General features: G+C 37.4%; 1 protein-coding gene across 1 annotated transcript in view; it reads right to left on the bottom strand.

Moving 5' to 3' along the window:
* Positions 1–24,000, bottom strand: part of CHD9 (chromodomain helicase DNA binding protein 9) — a 98,503-nt gene that overhangs the window by 58,473 nt on the left and 16,030 nt on the right. The window contains exon 4 of the mRNA XM_035893125.1: positions 21,843–23,445. Within this exon, the coding sequence (XP_035749018.1) occupies positions 21,843–23,279 (1,437 nt within the window). The 5' untranslated portion in view covers positions 23,280–23,445. The remainder of the gene's footprint in view (positions 1–21,842; positions 23,446–24,000) is intronic.

The raw sequence follows: 24,000 nt of genomic DNA, 5'->3' as shown, positions 1-24,000 counted from the left end.
TCCTTTTCTAATATTTTTTTTTATTTTTTACGCTGAATTCAATACTATAAGCTAGCAAGAGTATAAGCATTTGCTTACAGACTTCCCTCCTTCTTCCCACAGAAAATGGGAGAAGTCCCTAACTTGATTTTCATCCCTTCGCTCCCTGCCCGGACCCACAGGACGCTTTGCAGTGAAAATCTCAGTGACATGGGACACAGCTAGACAGTAAACTCTTCGTTCCAACGCTGGTTTAAAGCGCTATTTTAAAAGATCAGACAAGGTTTTAAATACCTATCGTCAACACATCGAATAAAAACCAAAAAGAAGATATGATTGGGGTTGTTCTAAAGGTTATGAAAAAAACCCAAGAAGCTGTTGACAGCATAGCTCCATCCTAGCCATACCCTCTCACCCTAGCAAGACCATCTCAGAAGCCCCTTAAAGAAGAATGAAGATCAGGATTTGATTTCTGGTTCGCTTCATATATATTTATACTTTTATGTTGCGATACATACATGTTTCTCCATAGAAATTTTAAAATACCGCAAGGATTTTGACATTGTCAAGATTAAGCCTTACACTTAATCAGAATTTCACTTCTATTTTAAGATTCATTTCAATGACACTCATTGTCCATTGAAAATACTAGTGGTACCAATACATTAAATGGATTCTTTTCTTAACAGTAGCACAAATTCAGAGATACTTCTGTAAATATGCAGCTTAATTGCAAGGACAATCATTAAATTTTAATTTTACTTTCGAGAACACTAGCCAAGGTGCTTCTACATTACAATTGCGGTAGCTATAACAAATTGCAGTGATTTATCTTTTAGGGTTATTATTTCATAACTTAGTAAAAATGCTAAATAACGTACTATTTTGCATCTTGAAAACAGCTCAACAAAAAACATTCCGAACATGCTCTGGGTATAATTTCAGCTCTAAGCCAAATGCTACTAAAACCAGTACGGTGAGAGGATTTTTAAAAGAAATTGGTACGTTCTTGAACATTCCTGGGCCAGAAACAAACAAAAAATACCCAGTAATTAAGTGGGCAACGTAGTTTCATAAATTCCGTAATTCTTTTGTGATAATCTTCCTGGACATTGTATTACTTTTAAAACAAAGTTTCTTACGCTGTATTTCCTCAGAGCTCAAAGCTGCTTCCTGAGTTATTCCTCAACAACTTTTACTACTTTCTTGCTGCAGAATTGTGAATATGCTGGGTGAAGCTACTCTATGTTTTAATTCCTCAGGCTGACCCTCTGCTTCTTGCTCTATGCTGTTGCTCCTGTTCATAAGTTAAGCCTCCTGCATGGTACAAGCAGTGAGCTATTGGTTAGAAAACAGAGGATGTATTTTTTTAATTTTGCTATGACATTTCTAGCCATATGGAAATGACATTCATGAAGATGCAGGAAGGCACCAGCCAGCCATTCTAAGCTAAATAAAGCTGTAATGAAACCTTCATCAAGGAAGTCACCATTGTCACCAAAACCAAAACTGAAAAGCAACACAACCCTTTTGAGATTAGAAGAACCAGAAACATGCTTGCACTATAGAGGGCAACATCTGCGTGTACTTAGCAACTAAAGCAACAAAAATCATCTAATTCAGCAGAGGTCTTTTATTGTGATAATCACTTCATGCTTCAAAAAAACCCATGTGGCTATAAATAGTTAAAAGTTATAAATCATCATGCACACCGAAAACCATTTCAAAAGCTAAGTAGCACCTACCACAAAAAGGACAAAGCAGTTTGCCAAGCCAAAAATACCCCTCCCTCTTACTGAGAGGGGACTCAGATCATACAACCTAAAGGAGCATACCCTTTTGCCAATGGCTTACAAACCTATTCCATCTATCAGCATTAAAAGAGAAATTCTTCACTGACAAACACAGAGGAGAAGGTGGAAAGTAAGACCCTGAGGCAGCCACATATTTAAAAACTGAAGATTCGCAAAAAAATACGGTTTTACTTTTCATGGTTGCAAAGATAATAATTGAAATTTAACTGAACGTAAACCGATGCAATGTTGTCTTGAGTCTGCACAGAGCGAGCTCCGGGGTATCTGCTGCTGCTGACAGCTTTGCCAAGCAGCAGCCGAGCGCGAGGAAGGAGCCTCCTGTCAGTCCCCGCCGCTCCCCGCGGTCCTGTGGGCAGCAGGGAAATTGGCAGGAATCCTGTCAATTCTGCGCTGCTGCTCCTGCTGCCGCCTGCAAGAGCCAGGAACAGCAGCAGGTATAGGCCATACTGCTGTTCACATGGAAGAGCAAGTCCAAAAAATACTGAGGGTGGAGCAGATAAGCCAACAGCTGTAGACCTCCCCACATATGCCTGGATTCACAGCAGCCAGGGGAGCATCTTCCCTTTGGCAGTATTCAAAAGAATTTGACATGCTGTCTTGCCGGAGCAGAAGGTACACTACACATGTCTGAATGATATCTTAATTAGACTAATGTAAAAGCAATCAAGTTACCAGACAATATCAAGAGACAGAATCATGACAGCAGCCTTCCCAATAGCTAGCAGTACTCTGCTGAGTACGCTCTTCATAGAACAGCATTTCTCCAACATTTTGTTGTGGGTTGTGTAGGACATGCATTTGAAGATCTTCACTGGCATAACTACTTTCCACAGCAAGGACAAATCACCATCCTCAACGCTTACAGGTATTGAGGTTTTTTCCCCATGAAGGCCTAAACCCCTTTTCATTTACTCCACAACAACTGACAGTTTCTTCACATCCTCTGCATATCACTACAAAGGAAGCCCCAAGGAGGTCCTAAGTTTAACATAAGAAAAACCTCTAGAAAAGCCTCCCAAATCCTGCCTTATCTGTACCTTAAGTAAAACACAGCTTCTACTGCAAGAACACCTTTCCTACAGTAGGTACAGCCATAGTTGTGGCAGAGGAATATTACTTTCAATTCTGTGTGTGCACAGAATCTTTAAGACTAAATATCTCTCCTGAGTTGCATCCATTCTTGATACACTCTAGGGACTGGTAATGCCTTTCTCTGGCATTCTAATGAGTCACGCATTCCTGATTTGATTTTATAAAGCACTTTTTTTTTTTTTAATAATGATTTTCACTTCTGGATCTACTCACCCAAACACTAACTACCACTAAATTATGACCCTAACTAGTCTAACAATAAAAAGCTACAGTTAACATTTGCAATGCCTTGAATGATTCTTCTACTTCCACCGGTAGTAGCACACACCTGCAAGAAGATGCACCTACCAAGTACCCCTATGCCTTGAGAGCATAACAGGTTCTCGCTAGTCCCTTAGGGAAATCAAGATGACCTTGACATCAACTGCACTGGAAGTAGCTAAAATTAGCCACCTGGAAACCTGATCTTCATGCATTACCACATCATCTTTGTCCATGTTTATTACTAAACCAGGAATCCCTTCGCGCATGTCAAGTCACCAAAACAGTATCAGTATCACAACCATGATACAAATAAATGAATCGCATAACTAATGATAATCAATAGTTTGGTTATTTGGTCCAAATTAGCTTCTCATTTTTTTTACATTATAATCACACCAAAATTTGAAAGCTGCAGTTGCTTTTAAGCTGCTACAGTGAAAAATCTTAAAGGAATATCCACTCATCATTTGACTTACAAAATCGTATTTAGGAATGCAACTTGGAAAAAAAAAAAGCAGCATGAACTCAACTCTGTGACTTCTGAATTCCATTCTAGTACTCTGAACTTTTTTCCCCTAGATTAGTCTGCATAATTAACTCTTCTAGTGATTTTTTTAATGGCAGTTTTATAATCAAAAAGTGGATATTAAAAAAAAAAAAATATATGAGTTCACACCCATGACAGAGTCAATCTGTAGAAGATTCCTTGCAATATGAATGTGTGTCACCCCACATGCATGCAGAAAGGAGTCTCCTTTGCTGAATGGCAATCCCAGCAAAAGAAGTGGTTTTTAGACGATATACTGAAGTAAGATTTCCATGGTTAATTGAGCTACTTCTGCACAACTGATAGGAAGATCACCTAAACATGCAACAGGGTTTCTTTTCTCCAGAAAAGTGCCCTTTTTTCCCCCCTTCAGAGTTCCTTCTGAATTGCTTTTTGTTTTCTTGTTCAACAGTTGCCCCACACCATCTGTTGGGATTACTCTACAAAGCCAAGAGCACTGGCAAATGAAGATCCATGGGGTTCTATCATTTTTCCATTCTCTTTGGTGCATATCTGGAACTATTAAGAGAGCCAATGAAGCATTCCCAATTATGGCTCTTTCAATATGCTGATAATACTCATCTTTTTCTTGCTTATTATCACTGCTAATGAATGTCTCGGTGTTTAAGGGATACAGAATCTTGAGACATACATACATGAAACCTAACCCAAATTAAAATAGATTAAAAGGAAAAAGATCCAGGGGGAAAAAACCCATCTACTTTTTCCACGTTCCCTATGTGTTATCTGTAATGTTGATAAATGAACGGCTAACAACTACAGCAATGTGGCTGGGCAACAGTTTTTTCTGTGTAGCAGTCACTTCAGAATGTAAATTTGGTTACTATGATTTGCACCTCACAAGGCATTTAACACCACACTTATGACCAAATTTTAAATTTATGTGGAAATGAGAACATTAATGTAAAGGTCAGCAACCTTAAACTAGTCATGTTTCTAAGGCGAAACAAGCACCTGCTCTGCACGTCACACGCTCTATGTAGGGGTTGTTTCTCATCTAAATGCTACAGAACCCAGTAACGCATTTCACTAATCATGTTTCACCACTTCTATAGCTAAGATACCACCACAGCTGTGATCAGTAGCAGCTTCTTAACCAGTAAGCCTCTGATTTACCATATCATTCATGGGGAGAAAATCAAGCCACTGTCCAATGTAACCAGATGCTGCTAACCTGGGCACGCTGCAAAGGCAGCATCAGGTATAAGGGAATGAGTCTACAACACACATAAGCTTCCATTTGGAAGATTTTGTTTGAAGACAGTTTTTTGGGGCTGAGTGCCAAATACAGTTATATTGTTTTTCTGAAGATTTAGTAGTGGTATAAAAACTGTGTGCAGCTTTCACTGTAATTCTTAAAGGAGGTACTATGTAATGGAGCATATTAAATTGCCAGGAAGTGAAAGAACTTGAGAACTTCACCCTGCTTGCTCTGCCAAGCTACAGCACTGGGTGCGTATCAGTTGTCAGAGGCTTGGTGTTCAGCGCCCATCATGTACCCACTTCTTGTTGGTCCTAGTCCATAGTGGTGAACACAGCTACTTGGAAAATGGCATACGATACCAGTAAAACCCACTGTCTCAGCTGGATTTCTCAGGTGCTGTTTGTCACATGCAGAACTAGTAACACTAAGTACTTGTATTGATCTCAGCCTGATGCAGTGCATATCTTTTGTTCCGCCCATGGGGTGGGGCCCCCACTAGAAGTACTGCTAAACTTAACATGAAAAAATTGTGGGCTCCAATACATGGAAAAAAAAAAAAAAATAACGGTCCTATTCAAGTCACCTGGCACTGTGGAGGCACAACAGATTTGAATTACTAGGCTCAGACCAACTTGAGAGTCATGTCATACCTCTACAGATCTTCTAAAGCCTTTAATACCTACCCTAAGGGTCAAAATGTTTTAGCAAAAGTGCTCCACTACTCTGTTTCTTTCTTGTGCTCTTGACCAATCTTACCTGACAATTTTCACAATTGTTTGACTCCTTAAAAAAAAAAAAAAGAGTTGACTTAACTCAATACTCTGTAAAAGGAAAGTCAGGTTTCAGTTCACTGTTTGAAACAAGTCCTGTGCAAGCATCTGGAAATAAATCTGTGAGATCCTTTGATAATAAGAAGATAACACTTATGGGCAAAAAAATAACACAGATCTTTCTGATTTAAAAGGATTAGTCATTAAAGTTCAAAACCCCCAGATAAAGCCCTACAAATACACTGATCCCCTGAAATCTCACATCATTAAAGACATTCTTAGAAGGTACAGGTAAGAGTTAGCTTCTTCAGGAACACACCCCTGTTCTTACAAAAGGAACAGGTAAAGCCAGAATGCTTCTATAACCATGGGGAGTGGAATGCTGCAGAGCAGCAAAAGAGAACAGCTCTCCCCCATGCTTTTTTAATGACCTTTTATACTCCAGAAAAATACAACATTAACTGAAACTGCAGTAATTTCTAGCCTTTCATCGCTGAACAAATGTCAGTCGAAGTAATCTCTCACACCACTAAGTGGTGCTTCAAGAACCCACTGAGTAACAATATTGGGAAAAAATCAGAATAAACTGTTAACTTTGTTCTTTTCTGTAGGAAACCTTGCATTCCATCACAAGATTAAATTGTTTATTTTTGCATTATATTTTAAATCCAAAGTAAGGGGACTCCCTGAACAGATATTACATGTAAATATAAAGTGCAGTGAGGGATGCTAAAAATAATTTTTACTGTACTTAAAGATCTAAGCTTTTTGTTAGACCAAACTACTGAAACATGCCTTCTTCTGCATGCCTCTCCGATTTCAAAAAGGAAGAAAACTTTTATTAAACTCATGCTCTCCCTTCAAAAAATAATACAATAAGAAGATGCTTTAGTTCCTAACTTTAAGATTGATAAAGGGAAACCAAAACAACCTTACAAAATGGAAGCAAACAACAGGAAATCCCTAAATTACTTTTGGCTGGCGTAAGTTTGGGTTTTGTTCTCCCTCTCCCCAAGGTAAGTCTTCGTTTCAGACATTTTCCTGGGGTTATTTTTTGAGGCTTTGGATAAAGGAGAAACAATATACAAGTATTTATAATAAAACTGCAAGAACAAGCACCACCAAAAAAAATTCTTAAACACATGAAAAATTAATTATTCTGTAACAGAATGATTCAGTGTTCCATCTTTCCCGTTTGCAAACATCAGGTATCTTGAAGATATAACACAGCAACAAAACGTACCAACTACAAGCTTAGCGTTGGCAAGATTTTCTAGTCCTCCTGCTATTAAATGCTGAATTTTTAAAAAGCAGATGTAGCAACGATATGAATAGAGGGCAGACAAATGCCAATATCAGTACTGTGAACCACATCACTGCTTTTCAGCTGTCTACAGAGCTCTGAATGGTAAAGGAGCAAAGAGTTCTGCAGACACCAGCGGACCTTTTCCTAATGCTCTGCAAGCTACACCATCCCTATGCCGACTAAAACTCATGCTAGTCTAGCAAATGCCACACATTTTGAAATTTAAAATAACAGTACAAAGTAGTAGCCCATTTTCCCCCCCAGTTGGATGCTTCATCACTGGACACATAAGACATCTTCACGCAATTATCCTATTCAAGATTAACTTACCTAAGGATAACGTGACATGAAGCCAAGTTTGTTCACTACAACTTCATCAAACCTCACTGGCTGTCCTAAAGAAGCACATTAACACCTTCACCCAGCCGGCCTCTTTCCCAAGTTGCTTGATCTAAACCAAACCAGTAAGATACACCAAATGCCCCCCCAGCCCCCTAAGTGACAGAACAGTTGTCCCTCACAGAGGAAGGAACACTTCTGTCCCTTATTATGAAGCCAGTCTTTGCTAATCACACATCCTTTGACTAAAGGCTTACAAGGAAGATTTAGCTTTAAAATACTCAGCGAAGTTATTTTTCAGCTCTCAGGTTACTGTTATACATGCACATTAAACTACAAGTGACAGCCGTTCAATTTTTATGCAGCTTGCTTTTAAAAAAACCCAAGGCTATACAACCATGCCATACAAGTTTGTGCACGCATGCATCCAAGCTCTGAGTGATTTCTAACCCATTGATCAAATTTAGTCAAGTTAGAAGCACAGAAATCTCAGAGATGACCCTACCACTCAGACAAAGCAGACAGACAGGTAAAGAGGAGGTATCTTACAGAGTGAAACGGAACATGAGGTCAATCCTTTTTGGACCTCTGAGAATCCATACAAGACATTACAATTATAGTAACCACAAGCTGCTAAATCCAACCCTTTGAGACTGTATAACCTACTCATTCTTTCTTTTCTCCCTACTTCCATGTAGATTCTAATCTGAGAAAAGAAAACCTGAACAAAAGTTCTGCTAGAGTGATGCTAAACATGCCTTCCTGTTACCCCCCTTCCCCGAAGGCATTCAAATGCACCAAAGAGCTGTGGAAGTGCTGTAGGAACCCGTATTTCTTCAGAAGATATTCTGACTAAGTGCCCAAAATATCAGTCTTTTACACCTCCTGTTTTGTTACTCTTGCTTTAAATTCATACTCAGTAGTGTCTAACATTGCCTTCCAAATTTATTTTTTTCCTTCCTCCCTGGGCATCTGAGCCTCTTAAATGTGCACCTACTGACAGGACTCCCATGGCAAATCACTACATTTTATGGATTAAGAAATGGCTGACTAAATACTTCAAAAAAGGCAAATGCTGTGGAGTGTACTTGAACATTTATGACAATATTTAAACTGTTGTTCCTCTACTGAAGTACTAACTTGTCTACACATATTATTCTCTAGTGATAAATTATGACTGAAAAGGAACTTTCCAATGTATAAATTGAAATGTATTAATTTTGGAGTTTAGAGGAAATTATGTATTCCCAGAAATGCAGGGTTTATCACTCTTCCCTCTTCCAAAAAGTTTAATACAGGTAATTTAACATTTAGGATAATATATCCTGAAAAGATTCCACTTACTGTACTTCCATTCTGATTACTCAAGCCTGTTTCAATTCTCTATGCATAATAAAAACAAACAAAAAAGTAGAAAACTGCTGCAATCGTTTATATTTCTAACCATCAATTTCAGACACTACTGATTACTTACTACACTTTTTTTCTTTTGATATTCTAAAGCTCGTCTCCTGAAAGACAGACAAATTCACAAGTTTGATTGTCTGAAGTCAATTCACATACCCAGGTTTAAATGCAGAAACAAGTCTTGCAATACCATGGTCTGAAATGTAATCTTTTTTACTGCACAAAGGGAGTTAGTCTCTGCTGGGAAAGATTCTTTCAGAAACTGCCTGTCTGGAAAGGAACAAGATCTATAATAACAGAGCAGCTCACTTTAAGGCCTTATGAGTCACAAAAGGAAGTTAAGCATTAGCATTTTTCCAAAACTGCAAGCATGATCAAAAAGCAAAACAAGGGGCCGAACAAAATCCAAGCGTGTATTTGCTTGGAAATACAGAATGTTGGAATTCTGTAATCAGAGTGCTAAGAATAATAAATTCAAATCTGTTATAAAAAAAAAGGAGAAAAAATACCCAAAATTAAATATACTCCATCCACAAAATAAGGCAAAAGAAAGAAATGTTGCACACAGAATACATAGAACTTTTAAAGTTTCCCTTTTCACCCCAACTTCTATTGCTCTTTTCTTAAAATACGTATTTTTTTTTAATAACAGCTCAAATAAACTCACACTAATCCACTGGAACGCTGTTGCTAATTTCAGCTTAGTACACAAATATTACCAAGTGAAACTATCAAGCAGATGCAGACCAGAGGTTCAATAATCTAACGTTAAGGCATACCAGCTATGAAAGCAGCATACCCAACCGGTATATACAACAGAATGCCAATACTGACCTGAAGCATCCGAGTGCTATGGCCATCCAGATAGCAGAGTAATAATATCTATGTCAATGACCTGATACCAAAATAAACACAAACTGCAATGCACACGGTGAAACAAATACTGTGAAAACTAAAGACACAATTGTGTTCAACCCATCACAGCTATATGCAGTTGAAAACATACCACATCTACCATCTGCATGTATAAAATTACCTCACATTAAAAATTGGAAAGGGGAAAGGGAATAGAAAGAGGTGCACAAACTCAATCTACAGAAATTAAAATTTTAAAAGGTACATTTTTTTCTACATTACTAAAAAGTCTTTCACATTGAGGAAAACCCAAAAACTAGCGGAACCAAGCATGCAGCTTTTTCATCTGCCACTGTAAACTCAGGTTTGAGCTCACTGGGAAATATCAAGATACAGGGCAATATTTTCAACACAGTAGACACAGACAGCAGATTCTAAATAAAGGTTTTATTTTAGAAGCTGCATAAAGCTATAAATTCTAAATAGCAGCTGAAATTTTTACTTTATTTATTTTTAAGGAAAAAAGAACATTTGAGTAACTTATACATGCCATACAAACTAGAGGGCATGAAGTAGAATGTGTTGAGTTTTTATCCAGCCTCTTCACTATACACCCAACAATTTAAATAACATCGACACTATTCAGATTTACAGTCTTCAGTAAACTTCCGTATTACTTTAAATGTATTCAGGTTTTAGCTACTGTTTTCTTTTCAAGTAGTCTTAAACCAATAATTTTGTTTACCTTTAGACAGAAATTATGATTTATACATGACAAAAATCCTTAAAAATGCCAAATTTAATGTAAAAAAAACCCCAAAAATTGGCTGTAAGAGTGTGCAGAACAGAAAAAAATTACAAAAAGCTCCAAATTAAACTGAAAAGAAGAGCTTTCCTCTTCCCATTTTCCCATGTTGCTACCTGCCCACTCGTGTTCTGAATGGCCACCACTTTTGCGTGCCATCAGAAGAGTAATTTCTCATGTTTTTCATTACCAACCAGAGTGGAAGACAGAGAGGCAAAAACCCACCCAAACTACCTCCAAAAAGAAGAACACACAAGGAGCTTTTTATTCACCTTAATCCCAACACCCAAGCTCAGCTCAGCATGCCTAACCGAAGCACACTAAGAAACCAGCAAGGCATGCATGTCTGTCTGAGCAAGAAAAAGCCACGGAACCTTTATGGCAGCTGGTTCTTGTCAAAACTTAATTTCAGGTAAAGTGTTCCTTCTACACCTCTCATGGGAGCGGCCTTGTAAGAAAACATTTTTATAATTAAAAACAAACTCCCTTTCATCCTCATGAAGTTTACTACTGCCACTATTTCCTTACACTCTCCCCCTCGGAACCTCTCCATTTGTTTTTTGTCCCAGAGTCAGAAGTAATTACAGTTGTGAAGGGTTGTAAACTGCAGAACCGTCCATGGTCTATTTTTTGTACTCTTCTTTTACTTAAAGGAGTCACTTAACCTAGTGAAGTGATGAAAGCGAAGGGCAAGTAGGCAAGAACTATGCAGAACTAGCATGAACCTGCCCACCTTTTGTCTCAACGCCTCACTTCTGCAATTACCTACAGAAAGGAAAGCTGGGCTAGGTCAGAGAAACAATCACAGATTAAACAAAACAGAGAGACAGGTTCCCTTCCACAACATGTTTTAACAGCATAATTTACCAAATTCTACTCATATTTTGTAGTACATCAAGTTTAATGGTAAAATAAAGTTCACACAAGTTAAGTAAAGTAGCTTATTCAGAGTATGAAGGCTCCTGGAACAACGTGCTGCAACCGATCGTTCTCTTGGTCAGTACCAGGAAGTGTTTCTATGATAATATTGGCAAGCCCCTTTAATTTTTTTTTACTTTTTAAAAGAGCTATGCATTTTCACTGCTCATTCAAGGCAGAACAATAAAGTACTGTGAAAGATGACAGACGTGAAAAAAAGATATGATTTGATTCTGTATTGATAGGGAAATACTGAACATGAACTATCTTTAAATCAAAACAGATTGCATTATCAAAAAGGCTAGCATGTAAGATCTCCATTTAAAATAATTCTTTTGACTAGAAGCAGTTAAGTTTAGAAGTTAACTCAGTCTCTGAATATGGCTTTTTTGTAGTATTCCTCAATACTTAACAGAGTAAGCAAAATGTTTTCAGTGTTTGTCATTTCAGTGAGACACTAAAAAAAATCAGCTCTTAACATACATTAAAATATACTGACAGAAATTGGGGAAAGTAGTTTATTTGTAACATCAACAGCTTGGGAGTCACTACTATCATTAAAACCCATACTGACAGCACAGCATATTTCCACTTAAATTAAAGGGGGGCATACATCTTCCACTTCAATTCAAACCAACTTAAATTTGTCAACTTCAATGAACTACTTTAACAGCTTTCTATGCCAGAATCTCCAATACAAAAAAACAAACAAAAAAGGATACTTCAGCATATATGTAAGCCTAATGAAACCAGTCCTGTTGAATCTAGTTTTCTCAATTAAATATTCCTGAACAAAATCCTCCCCCCCAATTGAGGGAGAAAACTAGATGCCTACAGAAAAGGAATTTATCAAAAAGAGGCAATGGTTTGAAAATAGAGGTCACAAGTCAGAGGATACTACTGGGGACCAACAGGATTCAATTTCAGGCAAAGGAAAAAACCCAAAAGCAAAAAAACCCAAACTGTTTTTCCCCAGAAGTCTCCTAAAAATTTATAGAGAAAGAACATAGCATCCAAGAGCTTCACAGGCATGATCATTAAAAAAAAAAAAAAAAAAAACCAAAACAGCAGGGAGCATGAACTTTTGGTAGGGATCAAACAGAAAAAGTTGCAAAACAGGTCTTTAGAAACATAAGCATAGCAGTAATTTTTTATCTCAACTGAATCTGGCTATTAGCAGAAGAGGCAGGACTAGACCCACTGTAAAGTTCAAGACTAGAGAAATTCTTATCAATTTTAATGGAGTTAAAGTCAACAGAGACTGCTATCAACATACAGCAGAATGACAGCCCAGTTAGAGACGGCAGCGTGCTGCCAAGGACATCCTCAAGCACAGCCAGGAGCACGAGCACCCTCATACCTCCATCCCCAAAAAGCAAGGCTGTGTGAACATTTCTGACAATCTACCTCAATCAGCCAAAGCCCGTAGACATTTGTAATTAACTATATCAAGCCAAGAAGCACACCAGGCTGGCACCATAAAACATGTCTCGTGTAGTATCTGGAGTTGATCAGATTCCATAATACCACATGACTGCAGGTGAAAGAATCCTCCATAGGATGATATAAATAGGAGGTACAATACAGACACATCAAAATAAACTCGCCTAATCTTTTAAAAAAATTGTTCTTGCTAAACTCAAAGACAGTAAGACACATGTCTGATTTTGTCACTCGTGTTCCTTAAATTAATTTACCTGCCTTCCCTGTGACAACTTGTGTTCTGTAACAGCTGGTTGCTGCTTTTAAGACTTGCAGGAGCCAAAGTTCCTGCTACAACAAAATTTACACATCAAGCTGAGCTGTACCTGGGCCTCATGAGCAGCTGCTACAGAGATTTAGTCAAGAAGAAAACCAGCCCAGATATACTGCATCTTCTAGTGCTATTTCTGATACTTCTGAAGTATAAAAACAGGTACTGTAAGCCATCGCATGTTGCAAGACATGAAAAGCACAATAACTATGTTTTTCTAGTAAGTTTGCTTAAAATAGTATTCAAGAACTCCCCTCCTATACATGTGGTACTCAGTAAAAAAGAAGGCACAGAGAAACAATTGTTTTTAATACTACTCTTAAGATTATTTTAAAAACCTATCAGTCAGAACTCCTTCTGAAACAATGTTTCAAACTATAAGAAACAAAACACTCATAACCAAAATATTTGCAATGTCTTCGTTAACACTTAAGGACAAATTATCTTTTCTTTCCACCATATAAACTACAACTGAACTGTGAGGTCATGAATGTCTCTTAAAAGAGGCCTCCTTACCAATCTATGAAACTAGCTCTGGTTTGCAGTTCAATATGCTACTGAATAGCACTATGAGCACATAGATGATGTGCTACTAACAATGAAACTACTTTCAAATACAGCCTAAATCCTGAAAAGGCAGTATGTAAAAGATGGGAACATTCTCCGAAAATACAAATTAAAATGCTAGCCTTCGGAGTGAGACATCAAGGGAGCAAAAAAACCCAAGAAAGTGCAAACACAAGCCAAAACACCCCCACAAAAGAAAACCTGCCACATTTATGAAAGAAAAATCACTCTCTACTACAAATTACACAGCTTTCAGAAACATAAGACTTGTCAACTGCTTCTAGCCTAAAACTACATCCCTAGATTAACTTACTAAACTTACTCAAATCAACATAATAATTCTCAGTCTCATCACCCTAGAAATACACTCACTTGTACTTATTAGCCTTAGGAGTTCCCAAATTCAATCCATGTATCACCCCAAGATAGACACTGTTTTGGAAATCCATGTAATCAGGAACTCGTGCAATTTTTTTCACCTGATAATGAATGAAGAAAACAACGTCTCTCCGTGTGCAGCAGGCGGTTAGGCAGACAAAGTGCTGGAAATTATTTTGATCTCTCTGTATATTTAGAATTAACAGATATTGTAAAACCTGAGTGCACAAAGCACACAGACATCTGGACAAAAGCCACATGAATTCCAAATGTACTTCAGATTCTTTGGCTTCAAAACCATACTACTGGTTAACATCTTTACAAGTTCTGCTTCTCTTTCAGTAATAACACTTCACTAACACTTTGTAAAGTGTTGATTTTCTACAAAATGTCGCAAGATGAAGTGCTGTTCTGGAAGTTTTAGAGGCAATGGTATGCTTGAAGCCACTCACTAATTCAGACTTTAGATAACGGCATTAGACAAAGCAGATGAGCAGTTGCTGGTGCCAATGGATAGTCCCCCAACAAGAGCCCACTTGCACCCTCTTTCCATTTGAGGCTGCAGTTCTACGTACAGTTATTTCGCCTCTACTGCAGAAAATAATGCTTCCCACTCCTTCCTCCCTACTGTTTCTATGGTACACAGTTCTGTACCACTAAGAGGAGAACTAAATTAGGAACTTGTATTCCTGAAAAACACCCCTGACAAAAAAGTTTCTCTGCACCTGAGTAAGTTTCCCAGTTGAGTTCATAGCACAAATGGCTACATGAACACAATACAAAGTAGAGGAATGGGAACTTTTTTCCTTAAACTTTTTTCATTTAAACTAATTATACTTCAGGCATATACTGAACTACAGCTTTAACAGTCTATAGCATGGGACACTGTCTTTAGAAGATAATTTAAGATGGGTTTTGTTTTCTGTTTTCTCTGTAATTAGCTACTACTCTTCCAGACACTAAGCTTGTACAATTCTATCAGTACTCTCACATTAATGAATTGCTTTACAGTTCTTCAGTGGTAACAAGACATCTGTTTGCAAATAATTATTTAGATGATTCAATCACACTTATTCTGCAATATCATTAAAAATATCATACCTATTTTACTGATTTTTGTCAACTAGTCTCGCCTTGATATCTGTAGGATGACACCTGTAAGTTGACCTAGCCAGAAGCTTCCTTCCTAGGCTTGCCATCTGTTAACTGCTTTTTACAAAAATGCTTCTCTTTTGGCACATTTTAAAGACAATTATTGCAGTTATTTAATGAGTGTGCAATTATCTCAGGAAAAATTATATTCTTAAATTGTAACAACCATTACAACAGCAAGTACTTGGTTTTAAAGAGGAAACACACACAAAGAATTGGACAGCCTAATTATTTGACAAGTGATGATGGTTGAGACGTAAGTCCAGAAATTTGTCTTTTCCTTACTACACAGCTGTATTTTGAAAGGAAAAACAAGGCAAATGGAAAATGATGAAATTAAAAATTACAATAAATATTCATCAGTAAATGTGGTACAAACTAATCATCTCACAAGCATGTACTTCCTTTCCTCAACCTACGCAATTTGTCATTTTAAAAAGAAATAAAATGTATTATATGCTTATACAAAACTTAGATAAAATATATACAAAAGGAAATGCTTCATACACATTCAACTATAAATAAAGCTATACAAATATTGCTATCTTCAATGACGAATACATCACTGGCAAAAAGCCATAGATTAGTAATGAAAACATTACATACAGCTATGGTTTAAAAGACTTGGTTCGTTCCAGGAACTGCACTACTTGGGCTCAGAGATGTTGCCCCACTCATTAACTCTCTGCATTTGACACAGCTTCACCACTTCCACCCCCCCCCATTTGTGCAGGCCTTTCTGAAAATAATAGAAAGAAAGCAAAGAAGCTGGAAAATACAGTACAGAGAAGGTCAGTGGAGGGATTACTTTCATTACCTGTACATACATGATAAACCTATTAGGTGCTGGGAGATGACAGCTGAATTCTGCTGCTTCACTGTGGTAGAGACAATTTATTTAAAGTTCCTACAAGGAAGGTGAAAATTGTTCTTTAAGCACAGAGACCTAAGTCTAGGGAGCGTAAAGCTCCTTAGAAATGTTTAAAAGGGAAGTTCAAATATTTATATTTCTAAGTATGATGTCGTCACCCACAAAATTAACCATAATTAAAGCAAGAACAATATAAATACAGTGGATATGCTTTATGGGAGCTATACCAGCACTATAAAGCATTTTAGGAAAAAGAACAAGGGTTTAGGGCTTTTTTGGTTTGGGGGTTGGGTTTTTTGGGGTGGTAGTGGTGGTGTGGTTTTTTACATTTCAAGATTACAAGATACGATTTGTAATGCCCCCCCAAACACAAATGCTTACCAGAACAGATCTCTAGATTTCAGTTTTCAGATAATGTAAAGTAGGGCAAATTTGGAGACATGCATTTTATTATGCTCAATCCTGCTAAAAACTGTCATCCATTGCTTCACAGGCAATATATATATAGCATCATAATTTTACAATCTTGTATTGTAACAACACTTAGGAGCCATAACCTATAAGCTTACTATGCAAAATAGCCAGTCTCTTCTATGAAGACTTTATATCTAGTGTGATCAGTTCATTACTTTAAAAATATTTCTCATTATGGGCTCACTTAAAATTAAAGTGCACAGAATGTAACAAATACAGTCCGATAGATTTATACATCTTCCACAACTGCATCTACCAAGTAATAGGCTTGTTGTACCTACCATAACTAGCCAAGAAAACACATCACCGCTAACTACGTATTTCTCCCATAAAAACTTCACAGTGCAAGATTTCATATACAAGTAGAGCAGCAACCAATGGCAGAGTAAGAGGTTTACAAGTGGAATAATCCAAGGGATGCTTGTCTGCAATCAGTTTAGAGTTGGAATCAAAGGGAGGCATCTGCTAACACAGTCAGAGGTGAATGGCCGGTGGCTACTCAGGACACACACCTCAGCAGCACATAAACCTGGACTTTGATGAAGTGAAACTTAGCTCCATCTCTGATGATAGGCTCATATATATGAGGTTATGTCATTCTGATACGTACACATTTCCCAGGGTACCACACCAACTGAGCAGTCATCTACAATGTTCTGACTTTCTCTGCTTAACTTTCAACAAGGGCAAGACAAATTATCTCCAAAAATACAGTGTCATCTGTTGCTACAAAACAAGTGGTAGGAAGGCTCATGCTTGCAAGCACAAAAGCACTGGCCTGTTTCAAGTCAGCTTTAAAAAAAAAAAAAAAAAAAAATCAGGTAAGATACTGGCATTCATGAATATACTCAATTATCAAGTTAGGTGCCAAACTTTTAGTCACAAAAGGGAAAAAAAAAAGATTCACCCAATTTAAGAACTGTAACTACCAGCTTGTCCTATAGCACTTAAGATCATTAATGGAATATTATTTTCCAGTTTAATCTCAATTATTCTGCTTTCAGCTATGTAGCCAAAAGAGATTAAAATGCTTATTACAAAATAACATACACAGTGAGATGGCTGTAAACTTCTCTTAGGACAGTTTATACTTCAGATTATCTTTCCAACTTCCTTTTTGTTCTAAACATGCAGAACTGAATGTTGAAGCCTGTATTTTTGTTGTCTTTTTTCAACTTTATGAAAAGCAAATAGGTTATTTAGCTTTAGCAAACTCAAAACACCTTTTAGTGGAGTTAAAAAGATCAGAAGTGTTATATTAGTCAAAGCTGAAACCACGAATCTTCAGTACATTTCTCTACTTTCTGTTCTCAAATTAACTCTGATGAAAAATGCACGATGTAAAATTTAGAGGCACAATTTATTTACAATTATAATCTAATTACAGCAAGCATAGAAAGTATAATAGCAGCATAAGACATTCTGGATGGTTTTTAATTCTGCAGTATTATTACACTGAACAGATTGTATTAATTTTTAAATTAATTTCTATCAAAAGAATAGCTGTACAAGTAAAAAAGTAATGAGTATGCTTGCTTTCAAATAATGAAACAACAAGTATTTAATGTTTGTTCTTATTTTTAAATAACCTCAGCATAACTGCAGTTAAAGATCTTTGGTTGTCTAATGCTGGGGCCATTCCAACAGCTACAGTTCATTACCTATTTCATAAACCAAGAAGTTTCCCTTTCTGAAAAAATCTCAATCATAATCAAAGTAAAACTGATGAAAATAACTCAATCCACTAGCAGTTGTTTCCTCAACACATACGAAAGCCAGTATGAGACATTGTCACATCAAAAAATAAACATTTCACCTGAACTATTACAGAGTTATCAAAATCCCTTCCAGCCTAACTCCTAGCCTAACCCCAACCAGTTTCAGTAAGACCAATATTCCCTCCCCATCCCTTACCCTGCCTTTTCCCCCTCTGATTAAGCTACACACATTTGTAAAAAGCTCCAACAGAACAAACTCTTCCTGAGCTTTAAGTTCTACAAAGTGATCGAAGAGTAAAAAGTGAGAATTAGAACTAAAACCCCTCTTAGAATTGTAATCAAACAAAAGTCAGATCTGAAACACTTCTTAATCTCAGTAATTGCTATACTTTTCCACTACTAGTCATATTACATACACCGCTGATTTAAAGAGACTTCTACATTGTTTGCTTCTGTCGCCCCACCATCAATACATTCCTCACAATAGTGTGACAGCTACCGCTTCACAAGAAGTTTCTGAAGGAAACATTAAACATCTGTCCGATTAGATAAAGTCAAGGTCAGAATCCAGTTTATATGATTTATTATATAACCTGAAATAATAAAACCCAAACCAAGCAGTTTTATAATTATCTGTTTTCTGCCTGTTCAGTTTCAAAGTTCCAGGGGAAAAACAAAAAAAAGTTGAAATACTGTAAAGTTGCTTTGTTTCCACACCACAATAAAAAACAAAACCAAAGCCCCAAAAACTTAAAATACTCTCCATGGGCCTTAGAACTTTCCCTCTATTCCTAGTTACAAACCAAAGCGCTACAACTGATGTCAGCAAGACCGAACTGAGTCTTGAAAGGTTCAGATGTATATAACAGAAAAGTCACAGCACCAGAAAGTTTTACGAGGACTCCTTTTCGCTGCCTGGCTTCTATCCCACATGCTCCTCACAAACAATACTAACCCCTGGATTTCTCACCACCCCCACTTTTCCTGGAATCCACTTCCTCTTCACCCTTCACCCCAAGAATGCTCCTGGGAGACCAACAGCCTCCACCCCACTGTTCGCAACTGAGTTCTGCGGCTCCGCTTCCCGGCGGGGAGCTCGGGCGCCGCTCCCTCTGCAGCCCTGCACGCGCAGCAATAAACAGCATCGCAGCACGCTCGTAGCTACTGTACCACGTGTCTTTAGGTTACCGAGATAAAGCCACTAAACCAGTTTCCAAAACCATAGCAATAACTTTCAAGATTGATAAATTTTAAAACCTTAGAGAATAATTATTTGCGCCCTTGGTTATAAAGTCTCTCCTATATTCGAGACATATATTCTTTTGATTTAGGAATATTTTGAGCTACAAGAGTAGCTATGTGGGCCATGCCCTCTTGTCCTCCCTCCCCGACCTAAAAAAATCAGAAAAGCTTATTGAAACCAACAGAATGCATCTGCTGCATTATTCAGTTAATCAAGCTAGTCTCAAACACACAGCCGTATACACGTTCTATTAGCATCACACCACAATTTTATAGAAAAAGTTTCACTAGTAGGAATTGGAAATTACACACTCCATATCATAAGCAGAAGTTGAAATGGAGAAGCAATCTACTGAACCAAGACCAAAGATTAAATGTGTTAAACTCTTATCTCTACACCAATGACATAAAATTAAAGGGGGAGAGGGAGGGAATAAAAAAAAAAAAAAAAATGTTACATTGCCTCCTTCACAGGCCTGTGACCTGCAAACCAAGAAGCAGCAAGAGTCAGTAACTAAGTTCTTTTCCTTCTCAATATTTTTTTTTTCCCCAATAGGACACCATTCTATATTCTCAGGTAGAAAGAATATTGGTAGCAAGAATATAGAGAAGAAATGCAGTTATTACAACCTTTTAAAGTTGTCTGCATGTATGCATTCGATGTTAGAATTGCCGCTATTTTGAAATGCACAGATTGAAAATTAGAAAGCATTTATATTCCCCCTCCTTCCCCAAATACAAGCTAAATTACTACTAGAATTTAAAACAGGAGTTTAAAATAAAAATTCCTATTTCCACTGTTCACACGTACATGGATTTCAAACAGACAGTCTCACAATTTTGGAAACCCTAGTTAACCAGCAATGGCAGCTGAATACGTGCATTTATCACACAGAAGCTACAGCTCCTTCTGCCAAACCATCTAATTGAAGAAGTTTCAGTCATTCCTGTCAAATCAAATTTGGGCTGGAAGCTACCAAGCAGTGCCTAACTGTGATAATATTAAGGTATTAACTTACAGGCAATGCAGTCACTGATACCACTCTTCAAGCATTAACAAGGAAAGCCACTAAACCAGTCTCCAAAACCATAGCAATAGCTTTAAAGATTGGTAAGTTTTCAAAGCTGGAAGAATACTTATTTGTGCCTTTGATTAAGTCTCTCCTATATTCAAGATGTATTTTCTTTTGATTCAGGAATTTTTCGAGCTGAAAAATCTGCAAGAATTGCAAATATGCTGAGGTTTCAAGTAGCTGTAATAAAAACATGATTTTGCTGGTTACAGCGTTGTGAAAAAAATAACTTTACTTGCCCTATTTTGCTTGTTTTGAAAAGCTTAGCTACTCTCCTAAGAGACCAAAGCAATCCAGAAGCACCAGTCTATATTACAATTCATTGACAATTACACACTTCCTATAAAAGAGAAGATGATGATACAGATGAAGACAAAGGTCAGCATTTAAAAAAAGGGGACTTAATATCTCAATTAAAACTATTTGAAAATTCACTACATTACATATGTTATGAGAAAGCACTCGTAAGGAACAGGCTGAAGGACTAAAGGACTGTCTTTCTGAACTCTTCAGTGCTCACACAGTTTTTATTTCTCTCAGGTAATCTGAAAAGCGCTGTCTGCAAAGTTCGTTTCTCTTGTATACTATTAAAAAAGTATAATATAATTTTTATGCTATCTTGCCCTCCATGTGGAGGGCTTTAACACTTGCAGTAGATGTGCGTGTTACACTAACATAACTGCAGAGTTTTTTGGTTTATCTAAAAGTATCAAAATCAAAAATAGGCATAACCTTTTATATATATTCTATTATTATTAATCACATCAAAAACAACAACAAAATTTTGTATTTTTAGCCAATGAGCATGAACACAAAGATACCAAGCAAACGACGAAATAACAACCAAACCAGTGCAATTCTTGCAGGGAATCAGCCACGCAAGCCTTATTAACACTCTTAAAAATAGGTTGCTGTAAGTAGTATAAAAGACAACAAGCCATTATATTTGCACCAAAATAACGAACCAACCAATTTTCTCTGCTGTACTTAGGAAATATAGGCAGCAGAAGGACCAGCACCATTTTCTCTGAAAAAATATTTCAGGTCATATAAATCTCATTTTCTACAATGGTAAGAAAACAAGAGTAGAAAGCAAGGTCTGCATCAACAGGGTTGTTTTGGTTTGTTTTTCTCCCTAAACTAGCAGTTACTTAGACTCCTTCAGGGTCAAATAACAACAGCTCAGAGACTTCAGTTATCATGCTTTGGCACAAGCACCAGTCGCTATTATTCATTTCACCAGATCAACCAAATCAAACAGCTCAAACCCCCGCCTCCCAAATCCCTACATACCTGTCCTTGTAAGGTTACGCGACTTCTGTCTTGCAGATGCTGGTTAGAAACTGAAGAATGCCAAGGATGGATCTGACTTTGAGACTGTGCCCGAACGAGATCAGATGACTGCGTTACTTGCTGTTGGGTTATATGGTGTTCTAGGTCATGCTCTAAAACATGGCTTGTGCTATCCTGAACAAACGCAGAATCATCGAACTGTGGCAGAAGGTCTTCCCGAAGGAGGTCATCTGGGTCAAGTCCTGTAAATGGTTCGTTATGAGTCTCGACCTGATGAAGTAAGTTCTCATCTAAAGATGTAAAACCGTTGCTTTCAATAGGGTCAGTGAAATGGCTTATCTGAGAAGCAGAACCAGCAGAAGCTGGAAAATTAATATTCACAGGAGAGAGTTTTGAACTACTAAAGTTGCCCTGAGGATGCGCAGAATGCAACATTTGAAAACTGTTTGAATTCAAAGGTGTATTAGGATTCAACATGTGCTCAGTTGTTTCTTGCTTGGTCCCTGTTTGAGATGTAAAGGCATCGCTTCCAGTGAAGTCAGAGATAGAGTGTGTCTGCTGGCTAGTAGAAAGAGCTGTTGTAGACTGAAGAAGGCTGGTAGGAGAAATGTGGTTATTAGAGTAAGAGTAAGGAGATGAAAATTGTTGGCTATTATTGACAGAACATGGAGTAATAGTTGGGGACTGTCCATCAAAATTTCCTTCTTGATTCCCACAAAAATGTATTGAAGCACTTGCAGTTTGAGAAAACTGTTGAACAGACAGAGGCTGCTGTGAAGTTGATGGATTAGAAACTGGAGGTGGGTGGTTAACACTGACTCTGTGAGAAGTAGAAACGTTAACTTCCATGAAGTCTTTTGGCTGACTCAGAGCATCTTGCCCCGTGTTGTTTCTGCTTTGTTGCGACCGTAGCGAGGCACACTGATGCTGCGGTTCGTTAGCCTGAAATAAGGCAAAGTCATGGTGTGCTACAAAGCTTTTGTTTTGCTGCATAGACTGAGAATGTCCTTGGTGAAAGGGTGACCCATTTTGATTCGAAACAGTTGTGGCAGTTTGGTGACCCCACATAGGACTACCATCAGCCACATCTGGAAACATCCCATTAGACTGGTTTTGCGGATGAATTGGTGAACAATTGAATTGCGAGTGTGGTGATAAGACATTGTCAGCTGAGCTATTAAAAGACTGATTTACTGAGTGTAGTTTCAGTGAATCATACTGATTCAGCTGATCAAAATCACTCATCTTTTGTTGATTTTGAGCATCTTGCACATGGTTCAATGAGTCTATGTGCAAAGGTTCAAATTCTGCACCCAAATTCAATTCATCAACAAGTGAAACAGGTCCAGGTTGAACAAAGGCATCATCTGACAAACCTTCTAAGGTGTCACTAAAAAGATTGGCATCATCAAAAAAATCCATCATAGGATCAGTCATCTTGATAGGTCTGTACTGCTTTTTCTCTCAACTCCAAATGGAGTCAATTTTGGCGCTCTGCAGTGAACAGAAACAAATGACATCCAGCAGTCACCACCTTATCCAAGGCATGCCAACATCCATTAGTGCTTCTGATGAAACATCCGTCTTAAAGTATTAAAGCATCCTATAGGAGAAAAGAAAAAGAGAAAAGAGAAAAACTACTATTATGACTCTCCTCATTGCTCCTTCCCCTCCCCAACACCTTTACAGATTTTTGCTGTTTTGTTCATAACTTTAGTTTAGTTAAACCACAAATCAATTAAGTTACTTTTATTTATACTTGATACCCTGTGCAGCATTTATCAGTTTTGTGCCTTACGTAATTAAAGCAATATTTGATGTTTTAAATGTAATGGTTTCATTTTTTTAATCCAGTTTGCTCTACTACCTAAGCACACTCGGAGATTCACCTTTTGCATTTTCACTAAAACTACCAAATTGTAACAGAATTGTGGGGTTTAGTAGGCCAGAATTAAAATCTGTTTGTAGAAAGAAATCACATAATACTTAAAATGTACACAATAATTCTGTATGTTTGAACAAGAAACCTGAGAGGTTATAAATTACACTTATAAACAAAGCTACCTTGATTTCAGTGAGAAAAGCTGAGATGCTCTGTTTCTCTATTTAAGTTGCATTAAGTAAGATTCCGAAAAATCTACATTTTATCTCACTTCAA

Source organism: Egretta garzetta, unplaced genomic scaffold (assembly GCF_000687185.1).
Source record: "Egretta garzetta isolate BGI_Z169 unplaced genomic scaffold, ASM68718v1 scaffold314, whole genome shotgun sequence".
In the NCBI taxonomy this organism is placed as follows: Eukaryota; Metazoa; Chordata; class Aves; order Pelecaniformes; family Ardeidae; genus Egretta; species Egretta garzetta.
The sequence above is the reverse complement of the archived record's forward strand: the minus strand, read 5'-3'. Positions and strand labels throughout refer to the sequence as shown.